At 38.2% G+C, this 15696-nt stretch overlaps 1 protein-coding gene and 1 long non-coding RNA gene across 4 annotated transcripts; both read left to right on the forward strand.

The window, feature by feature from the left end:
* Window positions 1-4315: 4315 nt before the first annotated feature.
* LOC133714834 (protein LNK3-like) lies at window positions 4316-8545 on the forward strand. Of its 2 annotated transcripts, none has more exons than XM_062141094.1 (6): window positions 4316-4525; window positions 5197-5569; window positions 5929-6202; window positions 7033-7143; window positions 7231-7376; window positions 7904-8545. In XM_062141094.1, exons 2-6 carry the CDS (start codon window positions 5208-5210, stop codon window positions 8238-8240), a joined length of 1230 nt encoding a protein of 409 aa, XP_061997078.1. In that variant the 5' UTR covers window positions 4316-4525; window positions 5197-5207; the 3' UTR covers window positions 8241-8545. The 2 variants fall into 2 exon arrangements, with proteins under 2 accessions (XP_061997078.1, XP_061997077.1); XM_062141093.1 differs by having other exon boundaries at window positions 4317-4525; window positions 7027-7143.
* A 44-nt stretch (window positions 8546-8589) lies between these two features.
* LOC133714835 (uncharacterized) lies at window positions 8590-10761 on the forward strand. Of its 2 annotated transcripts, none has more exons than XR_009848827.1 (3): window positions 8590-8914; window positions 9751-10109; window positions 10418-10761. It is a non-coding gene; the product is annotated as an uncharacterized LOC133714835 (long non-coding RNA). The 2 variants fall into 2 exon arrangements; XR_009848826.1 differs by having other exon boundaries at window positions 8595-8914; window positions 9824-10109; window positions 10418-10756.
* Window positions 10762-15696: the final 4935 nt, after the last annotated feature.

Below are 15696 nucleotides of genomic sequence, written 5' to 3' on the forward strand. Positions count from 1 at the left end.
TCTACATCGATTTTCAACACTTCTTGCACCTAATTCCTTTGATTTGGTTCGCCTTTCAATGAAAGTGCTTCTAAATATTTTAATGTGTTGTTCTAGTGAGATTCAAAAACCTAGATTCTTCATTAATTTCAAACAAAGTGATCACTTAGTTTCTAGTTGTTGTTTCTCTATATCAATTTTCAACACTCACCTAATTCCTTTGATTTAGTTTTTGTTTTTAGTGAAATAACTTCTAAATCTTTAAATGTGTTGTTCTAGTGAGATTCAAAGACCTAGATGCTTCTCATTCATTTCAAACAAAGTGATAGCTTAATTTCTAGTTTTTAGTAAAAGGGCATTGAATTCATTAATCTTTTAGTAAAAGGGGTTCTAAATCATTACATTAGTGCTTCTAGTGACATTCTAAAGTGCTAGATGCTTTTCATTCTTTTCAAAGAAAGTGATCACTTAGTTTTTATTTTTAGTTTCTTTACATTGATTTTCCACACTTTTTGCTTCTAATTCCTTTAATTTTGTTTGTCTTTTAGTAAATGAGTTCTAAATCTTTAAATGTGTTGTTCTAGTGAGATCTAAAGCCCTAGTTGCTTTCTATTCATTTCAAACAAAGTGATTACTTAGATTCTAATTTTAAGAAGAAAACTATTTAGCTAAATTTTCTATTTTATCTTACAGTCTATGTAGGGCCATAGTCACCTTATGGCCTACGGTGGCCTTGGCATCCTATGAATTTCAAAAGAAATAAACTAAGCTACAATTAATATGTTTTATAAGTGGATTGTTAAAAATTCTGCTTATTGTTAGTACCTATAGTGGTACATAAAATGATTAAATTATGTTTAGTCCCTGCACTTTGTCCCTCTCATCGTTTCAGTCCCTGACATTCTAATTTAATCTAAAAACTCTCTGACCTCACAATTTCCCTCCAATAGGTCCCTCACGCGTCAAATTAAGAGTTTGACTTAGGTGAAATGTCCAATATACCCCTTTGTTATTTCTTTTTCTTTTTTCCTTTTTAATTTCTTTTTTTCTTTTTTTCCTTTTTAATTTCTTTTTTTCTTTTTTCTTTTTCCTTTTTAATTTCTTTTTTCCTTTTTCCTTTTTTATTTTTCCTTTTTCCTTTTTTCTTTTTTCTTTTTTCTTTTTAATGACCATCGTATCCTGCTGCATCGGGAGCGCCATGTCGGCAAACCAATCCAGATCGACCCGAAACCCCAATTCTTGTTCTCCACGCCGGTGGCCCTTTTTCTTTTCTCTTTTCTTTTTTCTTTTTCCTTTTTAATTTCTTTTTTCCTTTTCCTTTTTTTATTTTTCTTTTTTCCTTTTTAATTTTTTTTTCCTTTTTCTTTTCTTTTTCCTTTTTCCTTTTTAATGACCATCGTATCCTGCTGCATCGGTAGCGCCACGTCGGTGAACTAATCCAGATCGACCCGAAACCCCAATTATTGTTCTCCAAGGCGGCGGCCATTTTTCTTTTCCATCACTATTCTTCTTCTTCACTTCTGGTTTTGGTCAACTTGGCCATCAAAAACCATCATTTCAACCAGACCCAAAATCCAAATCACCATTTTGAGCAAGACCCAAAAACCTCAGGGTTTGAAAAAATGGTAGTTTTCAGTGAAAAGTTTCCAAATTGAGGCTTGATGTGGAGAGAGAAAGTGAGATTTGAGTGGGAGAGAGAGAAGTAGGCTGTGAAAACAAGAGGGGAGTGGTTTAGCGGTGAATTTCCGAGCTGATTGGGATCTGCTTGTGTTTGGGAGATGGCGTCGGCGACGATGGAGGCGAGAGCGGATCCCAACAGAGGGAGATGGCTTTAGAGAAGGTGAAGAAGTGATCGATCAGCTCCTAGCCTCTTACTTTTGCTCGATGTCCATCTCTGCACCGCCAAGCTAGGTCTTTGCTGGGTTTGGTTTCACTTTTGGGAGAGAAACAGATGGGTTGTGGAGTTTGATCGGAATGAGATTGGTGGGTTGAGGAAGGAGAAAGTAGGCAAAACGAAAAGAAAAAAAAAGGAAAAAAAGAAATTAAAAAGGAACAAGAAAAAAAGAAGAAAAAGCAAAAAAATAAATTAAAAAGGAAAAAAAGAAAAAAAAAGGAAAAAAAAAAAAAGGAACAAGAAAAAAAGAAGAAAAACCAAAAAAGAAATTAAAAAAAGGAAAAAAAGAAATTAAAAAGGAAAAAAAAGAAATTAAAAAAGAAAAAGAAAAAAAAAGGAGAAAAAGAAATTAAAAAGGAAAAAGAAATAACAGAGGGGTATATTGGACATTTCACCTAAGGCCAACTTCTAATTTGACGCGGGAGGGACCAATCAGATGGAAATTTTGACGTTAGAGACTTTTCAGATTAATTGAGAATGTCAGGGACTAAAACGAAAAAAAGGTCATAGTACATGGACTAAACATAATTTAATCCTACATAAAACTAGGTCACTCATTTGACATTAAATACATCAAAATATCATGAATCCTCCATCGGTACTACTCCGAAAGATTCGCTAGAGGCATGAAAGTGCGTAGCTCCCTACAAGATTCAGGGAATTATTGAAAGTATACTAAATTACTAACCTACAGTTCCCTAAACAAAGGGAGATAAAAAGAAAACAGTAAAGTAATCTGGACCCAAAGCATAAGCCCAGGCCCACGTAAACCCTAGCCCAAACCCATATCGTGATCGTCAAAAGCCACCGTACCAGCTACTCGCTTGAAATCCAGTCGCCAGCCTACCACTATCCGTACCCCTACGCCTTTCGCTACCTAGGCCGACCAACCCAACTCCGGAATGGGGCAGACGACTCGCCACCGTTACCTACAATCAAACCAAGCCAACTGCAATCCGACCTCATGCCCGCCTCCCACCTATTTCGGCCACCGGGATCTATCTCCATTGACAAAACCCCGAGATGAAGGGCTGCAAGATCTCGCCCAGGAGACCACGACAACCGTTGCCACCCATTGAATCACCGCTAGCCTTTCCCACCGTCGCGTCTGGATTCCAGCTAATTAAAACCTGATACCGGCAACACCCAATCTCCACACCGACTGGGCATACTGAAGGACCAACGATCATCCCTTACACCTTGAAGAGCCCGTTTGACGCTGCCACCACGAGGGTTTGTTGTTGGATAAGGCATGAGGGCGTAGTGAAGAAAGCCAAGCGCATTAGGGTTCTCTAATATGATTTTCTCTTTATTGATCATGTCTCCTTTAATATATGAACTTCTTTTTTTTAGTTATGATGCTTAACTACCAATTAACGAGGAATTTAAGATATCTCTTTTTTTCCTGCTTCTTGATTGATATTTACAAATTCAATAAATTTATGAATATGAATTTTGGCAAAGATAAATTATATGGCATTTCCATAGTAGAAGTTTGTCCAATACATGCATTTACATCGTCTTTTGTTACCTTGAGTCTAAGAAAATAATTCGACATAATTTTTATTTTGTCAAGGAGAAAATTAGATTTATGTTTCGGCCTCCTCTAAAAATAAAATCATGGCTCTACCCTCGAGTCCATGTGGTTGTCTTACACCAAGTTAAGAATATTTTAAACTATCACAATTGAGTCTATTGACAAAAAAAAAGTGTGAGATGACTTTACATAATTGAGACATTGAGTAGGCTCTTAGAAAGAATGAACGATGGAGTGATGTTATCGGAAAATCTCTTTCAGTTAAAAAAATATAATAAAATAGAGTGATAGTTCGTACCATGAATCCTGTGGCCCTCATCACCTGCTTGATCTGTGACTCTGTTTCCGACTGCATCTTATCCCTTTCGTCACAAATAAAACCAATCTATACCTTTTTTATCCTCGCAACTTGCACCTCCTGCTGTCCTCCATTCCCTCTGCGACGTCGCCACGTGTCACTCACCTCCAAGCGCATCCGGCCACGTGTCCCCCCGCCCGAACATATCCGCCGCGTGTCCAGGTTGCAAATCTACGCCGGGGGGGGGGGGGGGGGCCACCAAGAACGTGAAGAGCTCCCAGCCTCAGGACGTGTGAAATGACCACTAGCCACGTTCCTCCACTGTCAGTGACCAAAGTTCCAGTTGAATAATAGAGGGGCGTTTTCGGAAATACAAAATATCAAGACGCGGTCGGGTTGGGCACGCAACCTCGAGGCCTATCTTTCCACCAAGTAATAAATCCGATTTCGTCTGCGGTGGGGCCGGATTCCAACACGTGGACGAATGGGAGAGCAGTTTTAGATGGGCTTTCTCAGCCACTAATGTCGGCCTGGTTTGTGAGCCACAAGAAAAATCACAGCACATAATAAAAGATTATAATATTTCTCGCTTTTCCCTTGCAACTTGATCAATTTTCCCAAATATAACCAAAAACGAGGGCCGCCTCCTTCATTTGTTTCCAAATATAGCACTCTTAGACTCTCAAAGACTCTCCCCCCACAGGAAAAACCCATTAAACTATTTTCAGCCTCACATCACCTTTCTTCATCTGGGCTGATTTGATTTCCTGAATCAGAAACTGGGTCTTGATCACTTTCTCAATTAGTCCATCACAAGGTATGTTGTTTCATCAAGCTTTTTTTGGTCTTGGTTTCTGTTTTTGGAGAATTTTGTGCTGGTAGATGTGCCTGTGTTTTCAGCTGAGTTTCTTTACTTATCAAGTTTTCAGTGATTACCCTGAAAAGAAAAAGAAATGAAATTTGAATTGTAGAACATGTTGGATGTGGTCAGTTTCTCTGGAATCAAAGAATTTGAGTATGTTAAGATGGTTTTATAATCAATTCTTGAGTGAAAAGATGGATTTGTGATTCACCTTTGGGTACCATCAGATTGGAATTAGCTTTGAGCTTGTGTTAGTTTATTTACATGTTTCAATTTTTATTTTATTTTTTTACTTTTTTTTTTTGCCTTGATTGAAGTAGTTCAACTAGTTTTCACAGTAATTTGTCTAAAAAAGTGTCCATCTTGGAGGGTTTGCTCTGAAAACAAGCTATTTTTAGAGTAACAGTAATTGAAGGATCTAGATCTAGGCCTCTGTTTGATTAACCCAAAGAAAATTCAGGAGATGGGAGTTTTAAATTATATAGGAGATCTCTATAATTCATTGTGTATAGTTATTATTTAAAGATAAATGAAAAATTCTGAAGTTAATTGACTATATGGAGATCTGTATATATGCCAATTACTTCCTCTGTGAGTGTTTATAACATGTCGATTGCTTTTTTCAGAACAAGTCTCCATGGATTGGTATTTCGGGAATGGAATTGATGACCTTGTTGTTCCAAATGATGGAGGATCTGACAGGCTTCCATCACCAGATAGCTGGTCAAAATGGGGAATAAGTGCATCTGAGTGCTTTCCTAATAAATGCTTTTCCATGTATTCACAATTCAATAAAGAACTCAACATCAGCAGTGGAAAAGGTTTATTTGATGAAGGTGAGATGGGAACTTCTGCTAATGACAGAGATCTATCTAGCAGTTCAAGTGTTTGTGAAGGATTGTCTGAGGACTCACTTCAGAAGACCTCACTTTCCTACAATCGGGCCTACAATCAACTTGAGGACCTAGCAGGACTCCAACAGATGGATGACATTTTCTTGTACAAGCCTAACTTCTGGGATTAAGATACTTATTTGATGCATGTAGGAAATCATATAGCTAGTTTCTCTGACTGTCTTACTTTGTCATGATCAGTTGTGGCATCACATGAAAACCAATGGAAATTGTATAGCTCCATTGTGTTTTCATATCATATTTTTCTCTAGTCCACAATTAAAAAAGCAAGAATTCCGCTGACTTGAAGAAAACAATATTTTTATAATTGATTATGCAATAGAGCCATTCAATATCCATGCAATGTCCAAACTTTTCCGAACTGCTAAGCACTTTAACTTCATAAAATGCCATCTTAGCTTTCCTTGTTTTGGTTTCTCATCATCTGGCTTTTTCTTATTGCAGGAGTTCCTTACTTGATGATCTTCCTGGGGCAGAAAATGTACATAAATCGTTCTATTTTCGCTCTGATTCCAGTGGCATGTTAGCCAGTGATAGTATCTCGACAAGTATGAATTTGGAATCACAAAGTATTTCAAGCAGTGTTCACAGTGCTGGCAGCTCAAAGTATCTCAAAACTCATGCATTTTCACCGGAATTGGGTTCAGAGAAGGGGCATACCACTACTTCACAGTTCAGTCCATGCAACTCAGAGCAAAAAGACTCTCCACCAGTAAAGGTGAGATTTCTATTTGCATTTTACTTGGGACCTGGCCAAACTTGATGGTGGAACTGTTAGCTTACCTTGTTCGCTTGCTAAGATGGATGTTTACCAGCATGCTTACTAATAGTGTGCTTATATCAATATGTTGAAAATATGTATCTTACTATTTATTGCATGTGTGTTACTTAGTCAGTTGAATGTTGAGCCTTTTATTTTATTTTATTTTAATAGGGTAAAGTTCAGGATTCCATGGTCTTGACACGGGTATAATAGTCTCTATGTTAAGTTTTAGAAACATAAAGCTTGATTTCTGCAACAGGAAAAGTTCTTGTTCATTACATGGTTGATCATGATATGTTCTGTAACCTAGTACAAGTGGTCTTTCTCATCTCTCATCCACTGTTTTCGAATGAAAAAATAGACAAAAATATACATAATAGCAAGCACACAGGCCTTTAGGTTTCTTTATTAATAGTGAGAAAATGTTTTAAGAAAATTAAGACTCGGGAAAAATGGTTTTGACTGCTGCAGAGGGATATATATGACTGTCACATTGTTTGATTGATACATCACTATGCTTTCCTTCGCTGGATTCTTTTGCTGACAATGAAATGGAAAGTTGCTCCTTTAATTCTTCTACCGTGAATCTTTAAAAACAGAACCCCTTGCTGAAGGTTGCTGTTCTTATTTTTAACTAGTGCAGACACAAAAAATGAATATGGTGAAATGCATGCAGTTGTTTTACTTTCTACCATCTGTTTAACTTTTTCCAATGGTAAATTTGTAGCGTTAGTTCTTGGCTTCAAAGCTGATATCTTATAAATGTAATTCTTTTGAAGGCACAGACAGTTAGACTTATGTCTCCATCTGAGCAAGGGTGCATGCCTAGTGGTGTGGATGAGGAAACATCAGTTGAAGAATCTGTATTGCAGGAGCTGGAAATGGTGATGACACAGGTAAATTTAGATTTTATAATCAGAATAATATGCATTATGATGATACACGTCCATTGATGCTAAATTTCTTTGTTTTGGAATGATCAGTTGACCAAAAAGACCCGAATCTGTTTTCGAGATGCTTTATACCGCCTTGCCGATAACTCAAAAGGAAATCCAGTTTCCCAGAGCCAAGATGGAGACCTTGCTGTTGAAGAACTGTCTTCATGGGCAGCACATGATGAAACAACGAGGTATATTCTATGCTTTTTTTCTACGTTTGAATTCTGTTCTCCGGGATTTTAACTTTTCATTCATATTATCCACTTCCTCATCACATTATCATGGAAGCGAAGTGTTGAATCATAAGGTTACATGTTTCATGAAAATATAATGTTGATAAGCTGGTTTATGCTAAATTTAATATCCATGTTAGACAGTTGATGTTGACATCCCTTTAACTTTGTTTCATATTGGCAATAGCTTGAGAACTTTTCTTTTGGCACTTTCAGGGTTCTCTTTTATCTTTGGGAACATGTAAAATGAATAAAAAATATTATATTGTACGAATTGGACTTTCATGAAGTGTTTTCCTATAATATTGAACATTTAAAGTACTCTTGGAATATCCTTCTATTAGCTTGTAGTTGCAACTGCACACGCTAATCTGGTTGGCCCTGGTTTTAGACATATCCTGTTATCCATGGCACAAGTGGGTTTGTTTAATGTTTCTCCCATCCTTTTCCTGGTTATTGACATTGAACATAAATTTCATATTCAGGTCTGAGAGCAAGGAAGGCACAGAATCAGAGACAAACACCATTGACCGCGCAATTGCAAACCTCATGTTTAATGAGATAGACTTTAATGCACAAGACCTTTCTGGAGGATCATCATCAGACTCCAAACATGAAATCAATGGAGTGTCTGGTCAACAACAATCTGACAACCCCTGCCGGCTACAAATCTCTCATTCGCATCACAATTCAGTTTTACCACATGATGCTGAAGTTCCTATACTAGGTCATAGAGATGTGCATAAAAGTTTCGCAACAAGTAATGCTGGTGGAAAGAGGAAGACTCCACTGAGTGAGTTTGGGTCTGCAACTGAGTTCTAAAAGGCCATTTGAAGAGTGGCATGATGGGAAGGATCCGGTGGGCAAAGAACTTTGAAGAAATTACTCTAAAGATCATTCATGAGTTGCTTGTACATATACCCCATATAGTTAGTGTGCAATGTTTAAAGATTTGCTGGATCCATACGTTCAGCTCAGTTTTGATCGGCATGTGAATGAGTGGATTTAATGTAGTAGCTTGTCATAGACATATGGATTTATGTTTCTGTAATGAAAGCTAGTGCTACTATTGTACTACTTCATTCTGTTATATATATTCGGAAGATCTGTGATCCTGTGGTTAAAAACACTGACGTGCATGCTCATGACTTTGATACCACTTCAATCCATATGATTTTTCTTCTCTTAATTTGGTGCATATCCTTGAAGTTTATGAACAACAGGACATGGGCTGCGTTTGGTGGGGCTCTTAAGCTCTTTTGCTTATAAGCACAGCCCAGGCTTTTTCAAGGCAAAAGCAGAAGCCGCGCCTCCCCTGCTTTTAGAACCAGAAGCCGCGCGCCGCCACTGTAGTGGTGAGTTAATGAATTTTTTCGAAATACCAATGGGTACCCTCATGGCTTCAGCTTAATTACAACCCAATACCAATCGTGAAAACGTCGTTGTTCCATCTCTTCCATTCATAGACTTGGATCAAAACCCGGGCTGGATATCGAGTAAGTAGAGAAATTGGCCATTGATTTCAGTTCATACATCTAATAGAGTTGAGTTTTTGGGGATTCTACTGCTTTCATCTATTGCCATTGATTTCAGTTCATACATCTAAAGCTGTGGAGTTGTTTAATTTCGTTTCAGGCCGAGTGTTTAATTCCATAAGAATTTTATGTTCTCGAATATTTTGATATTGGGCTTTGCTTGGTCCGTTTGGTGTTGATTTGTGTGGTGAACTTTTGAGCCTAAATGATTGAGTTAAAAATTCGATATGGTTGCTGAATTTCCCTTCTTGTATAGCTTGTCTGTCTGCATCGAGCAAGTCAAGAGAAATAAGCTAATAGCTGGTTTCAGGGTTTATCAAAGAATGTGATATAAATCCGTGTATATTTCTGCATATACGATTTCAACTGTTTGATCATAAATTCGCGTAGATCAATTTCTTCTGTTGTTCTATGCTGTAAGAATTTCAACTGTAAAGTCAGGTTATGATTACTGGGGATAAACTGTAGTGAAGAAAATAAATGGTATAGATTTAATTTCTTTGATATGATAGCTCTAGTACTGAATTGTTGATTACAAGGAATAAATTTTGGTTCATTTGCCTTTTTAGTTCACATATAAGTACTGCATTTAGTTCTTTGCATATGTTCTTGTTTTATGCCCAACAAGTCACTGACGGTTCTTTAGGACAGAATTTGTGAGTATGTAGAAATGATTTATTCAGCTCATGTTCTTGTTTAAATGCATGTGGATAATGGCTCTGTATTCTTCCAAATGTTTTTAGATAAATTCATTCATAATGATATTGGTAATGACATATGTCAGCGTGTGTGTGCAGTAACTATACCCAGATAGGATGAATTGGTCGCACACTTGCATGAATAATTTGAGTAGTTTATGCTCTGTGCCAGGTTACAGCCGACTACTACGAAAACTTCCTATCATCTCATCCTACTCTTGATGCTTCTCTTATGCTATTTTTGATAGTATGGAACAGAGTTGGTTAGTGTGAAGAGGTGAAATTTTGAGGAGTCTTTGGAATGTAGAGTGAGTGGATAGATTTGAATGGTGGTTAAGACGGAGAAGTACTTAAAAAAGCTTGCGAGAAAGGAAAGATGTTTGAAACTCAAGGTTGTGCTTCGCATTTCAGGGGTCTTTATTGAGCTTGTTCAGCAGATGCAAGTAAAAGGTGTGCAGGTATGGGTTCTTTGATGCCTCTCTTGTTGGTCCTTTTCTTGCTACGGTGATTATAATTTGTTGCCAGTGTCTAATGGTACTACTAGATCTTAGCTTATAATCATTTATACAAATTGTCTTTACTCTTGAGATATCCATCCACCGCTCTATCCTTTTGTTTATCATTTATACAACTTTTGTTTATCTAGCAAATTGTTTACTTGATTTCCATGGTAGTTCCAATCCAAGTATTGCGTTGTGACTAGTTCATTTATGAGAAGCAAATTATGTTGTGACTAGTTCAAATTGTTGATCATTTTATACCTCAGGGTGCTGAAAAGTTGTAGATGTTACATGCAGCAGATGAATGCAAAGAAGTTGATGGGTGGCTTTCTGCTTTAGTTCCATTCAACTACCTGATGATAAATTGATGAAGTTGTGACCACAACTGCCACTGCTGGTGCCCTTCAAGTTTTAAAGTTAGTAGTAGTTATAGTAGCAGTAGCAAAGGCTAGTCTATGACTCGATTATAAAACTGAATGTCTGAGAGTGAATTGAATGATGTAATGATTGAAAGGAAATCATCCATGATCAATTATAATACAAAATGGACTTTATAGATCCAAGTTTATCCTACAACTACATTGAGAAATTACTATACCAAGTGGTATTGCAGTGTTCCTTGTTAATGTTTCTCAATAAGTAGAGGATTGAGAAATATAATACACTTGATTACATTGTATTATTATTACCAATAAAATTGAAAGTTAAGAAAAATTTATAAAGACATAATACACTCGACTATATTGTATTAACAAACAATCAAGGCAAAATAATCTTTCGTGTCCAAATTGGTCATTCTACAAACATAAAGCACAAGATAGTTTTGAGTTTACCAAACACTTTGCCACTGCTTTTGCCACTAACAGCACTTATAAAAAGCCAGTTTACCAAATATTTAGATGCTTTGCTTTTCAGCTACTTATTCTTAGAAATAAGCAGAAGCCAGCTTTTTTTAAAAAGCACAACCATACCAAACACACCCATGGTAGTCCATCGTTTCTTAGAACAGAAAACATAGAGGGTTATTTCTTATAAAACAAGTTCTCATTCAAATGTTAAAGTCACAAAAAACTAGGGCTGGGCGTTTGAGGCCGAAAAACCGAGGGACCGATTCGGAAAACCGAGAAATCGACGGTTCGGGCCGGTCTGTGCAGTCAATTTTTACGGTCCGGGCTAGAGACCGAACCGATAACATCAAATACGGGTCCGTCTCGGTTTGTAACTTCTCTAAGTTCGGGTTACCCGAACCGACCCGATTATACAGCCTTGTATACGTGTCAGTGTGCCATTGGTCCATAATTATCCCAAACACCCGAGTCAAAACACGACCTTAGCCTCATTTTGCCTCATTTGTTCGATTAGAACCCTAGTTCCCAATCTTCTTCCCCAATTTCTTCCCCAAATTCCACCTCAATAAGTTAGTCCACCAAAAGAAGCCACTGACCTCGATTTCTTCCTTCCATGAGTTCCATCCACTATCATTCTCTGTCTCTCTGATTCTCATTCTCTGATTTCTAATTTCTTGATTTTCTTTCTTCCATCCATTGACCCTGATTTCTTCGATCAAAAGAAGCCACTGACCCCGATTGGCCGATTCTCTATCTCTCTGATTCGCATTCTCCGTTTTCTTCCTTCCATCCACTGACCTCGATTTCTTCTTTCCCTCAAATCCTCAATCAACAAAGCTTCCCATCCGGCAAGTTCGCTTCCAAGCATGGCCTCAGCTGAGACAACAGTCAAGTCAGCAACAAGCATGGCTTCGGGGGGTGCCGGAAATGCTATAGTTCTGGCAACTTCAACAGCGGAAGCAAGCCAATCCAATCCGGCAAGTTCAACAGGTCTACCACCTGTTGACCCAAAAGGGAAGGGGAAGAGGAAAAAGGGTGACAAGGCTGGAAAGTTTCGATCTGAAGTTTGGCTGCATTTTGAGAAGATTGAGAAGCCTGTGTTCGAAACAGTTGATGGGAAGATGCAGCAAGTTCGAACTGTCACTCGTGCCCAATGTAAGTATTGTTCAACTGATTTGGCTTGTGATCCATATGAAAATGGGACTAGTTCTCTTAGGAGACACATTCAAGATGTCTGTAAGAAGTATCCGGGTAGGGCTGACATAGAGAAAGGGCAGACGCTATTGGGTGGTGATGGGAGTCTAAGTGTTAGTGGTGAACCTAGTCTAGCTGTTAAATTGTGGTCGCAGGATCGGTGTAGGGTAGCTGCAGTTGAGATGATTGTGCTGGATGAATTGCCATTTAGCGCAATTGAAAGAAAGGGTTTTAGGCATTTTTGTTCAGTGGCTGTCCCAAAGTGGGAGATTCCATCTAGGAGAACAATAGTGAAACTGTTTTTGAAGATATGATGCAAAAAAGGTGGAGCTGAGGAAGGAATTACATAGTCATAATGTGTGTTTAACCACTGATACATGGACATCAGTGCAAAACATAAACTATATGGTGCTAAATGCACATTTTATAGATTATGGATGGAAGATGCACAAAAGAATTCTCAACTTTTATGTAATTAGTAATCATTTGGGCAATAGTATAGGGAAGCTTATCGAATTATGCTTGATTCAATGGGGTATCGAGAAGGTTTTGACAATTAGTGTCGATAATGCCGCTGCTAATAAGCATGCAATTGATTATGTCAGGAAGAAAATGGTAAATTGGTCGAAGAAGCCGGTTTTAGGAGGGAAGTTTCTGCATGTGAGGTGTTTGGCTCACATCCTGAATCTCATTGTGAGATCAAGACTCACAATGTTAGATAGGTCAGTGGGTTCTATTAGGAATGCAGTTAAGTATGTTAGGAGCAGTTCATCGAGGCTTGAGGTGTTCAAGAAGTGTGTTGAGAAAGAGAAGCTCGAATCTAAGAAAATTTGTGTCTTAGATGTCCCAACTAGGTGGAATTCGACATTTATTATGTTGGAGACTGACCTAGAGTTGAAGAAAGCCTTTTATAGGATGGCTGACGAAGAGGACAGCAAGTACGAGAGCTATTTTGATGAACCTGAACTAGAAGACAATGAAGCAGAGCTTGAGGATGGTTTTGTAGTGGTTGATCCGAAGACCAAAAAGAGGATTGGACCACCAAATGAACATGATTGGGAGAAAGCTGCAATATTTGTGCAGTTCTTGAAGGTTTTCTATGAGGTAACCTTGAGGGTTAGTGCATCAAACAAGCCTACCTCACATGGAGCATTCCATGACATTGTAAGCATTCAAGCTGAGATAGAGGACCTGTTTGATAGAGATGAAGAAGATTTTGAGCATGAAGCACACCGAACCCTTCACCATATGGCTGTGAAGATGAAAGCCAAGTTTACAAAGTACTTTGCCAAGTTGGAGGACATGAACCAGCTTCTTTTGGTAACTCTCGTGCTGGATCCTAGGTATAAGCTTAGGAATTTTGGCAGTACTTGTCGGGATATGCTTGGATATGATGGTTCTCAAGTAAAGAAGGCATCAGACGAACTGAAGGAGTTAGTTGTGCAGCTTACTGACCTGTATGCAACTTCAAATGGACCTCAGAAAGGTAGAACCAGTTCAGAGTGTTGCATTACTGGTGGAAGGACTGGAAGCAGCAGCTCTAGTACAAGGACCTTGAGTGGTAAGAGAGCTGACATGTTGAAGAAATGGAAAACAGAGTTGAGGCAATCAGAAGAGGTGGTTGTGCAACATGAAGTGGACAAATATTGTCTTGATCCAATTGAAGATCCACCTGAAGAAGAGGATTGGGACATTTTGATGTGGTGGAGGCTTAATGGAGTGATCGAAGTACCCAAATCTGCAACTTGTGGCCAAAGATGTGCTTGCTGTCAAAGTTAGTACAGTGGCTTCTGAAAGTGCCTTTAGTACTGGAGGTAGGGTAATTGATCCCGATAGAAGTTCAATGACTCCAAGAACTGTGGAAGCCCTCATATGCATGCAAAATTGGATCAATTCTACCAGCATATCCGAGATCGAGTACTTTCCAACTACCAAAGAGTTCGAATTCTATGAAAGAATGGAAAAAGGTGCTCGATTGTTTCAAACTTTCAGTACATTGCTTGTGTAGTTTTTGTTTTTGTTTTTGTTTTTTTTTTCCTGCATTAAACTAGTAAAGTGAACTAATTGTGAGTACTTTTCATGTAGAACATCAACTTGAGGATACTGCCTCAAGTGAAAAGGCTCGTGCAGGAAAGCTCTCAAAGGCTGCAAAGATAACAATCGATTGTGATGCAACAGGGGCTTCAAATACTTCATCTTGAGAATGCTTGATGCAGGATTGTAGGTTACTTGCTGTGTTTATTTTTGTTAATTTTTGTTGTTGTTGAACTGCATTACTACAATGTGTTGACTAGCATTCTAGCAATGTGTTTTGCTGTGGAACTGCAATGTTTTCAACTCGTGTGTGTTACTTTTTAATTGTGAACTGTGTTAAAGACAATGTGTTGTGAAGATATTCAAAAGACAATCGATTCCATGACAATGTGAAATTCATAATTGTGAAGTGTGTAATGTTGTGGAACTGCAATGTGTTAAGGGAATTCATAATTGAGATGTGTTGTAGGCTTGGAGCAATGTGATTATGTGAATGTGCTTGCTGCATTATTTGTCAAGACAATGTGAATGTGCTTGTGAAGTGTGTAATGTTGTGTTACAATTTTCAATTTTGCAGGCTAGCTGTTGGAGGCTTGGAGCAATGTGAATGTGCTTGCTGCATTACTTGTTTGAGTGTTTGTTGCTGCTGGTGGAGATAGTAAAGCTGCTGTTATGTACCAATCATTTGTGCCTATTGCTTCTCAATTCTTCCTACCCATCAATTGATTCAATTCTATTGGACAATTTCAGTTTGTTCTATTTTTTTGTTTTCAATTCAAACTTGTAGAGTTGTAATAATTTGCTTTCTCAATTTCTGAGTTTGGAACTTTGGATTATGGAATGAGTTCAGTTGCTGGAACTTCGTGAGTTTACCTTCTCCAATTCTGGTATTCATGTGTCTGAGTTAAGTTGCTCAGTTGCAACTTCCATTGTATTTTGTAATCATTAATGTGTTGTGTATGAGTTTTGTTATGTTATGTATCTCATTGTGATTGACTGATTGTATTGCATTGTCCCAAGAAGAAGTTGGAAAAGAGGAAAATGTCATTTCCCAGAAGGTAGTGGCTGGAAATCTGGTGTAATTTGTGTTAAAGGACCGAAAGCCCGAGAGCCCGGACCGAATATAAACGGTTCAGGTTGCAGTCGGTTTTAGTATGAAAAATACTGAAGCTTGAACTGAGACTGATTAGTCGGGTTCGGTCTCGGGTCCATACAAATTCGGGACCGGACCAACCCGCGCCCAGCCCTACAAAAAACCAACAAATACTTAAAACACATGGAATTCTAATAATTTAGAATAGCAAAACCCCTTCTTGAAGACTGCCTCACCCCTTGAATTGTAGCTCCATCCCATGCAAATTTACAAACTCGAGAGGAACCAAAAGGGGAAGGAGCAGGTGGAGAGTTCGGTTCATACTCATAGTTCACGTACTTCTTATATCAGTCCTCTAAGGACGCATGATGACCTG

The sequence above is a fragment of the Rosa rugosa genome, chromosome 6, assembly GCF_958449725.1.
Source record: "Rosa rugosa chromosome 6, drRosRugo1.1, whole genome shotgun sequence".
Lineage (NCBI taxonomy): Eukaryota > Viridiplantae > Streptophyta > Magnoliopsida > Rosales > Rosaceae > Rosa > Rosa rugosa.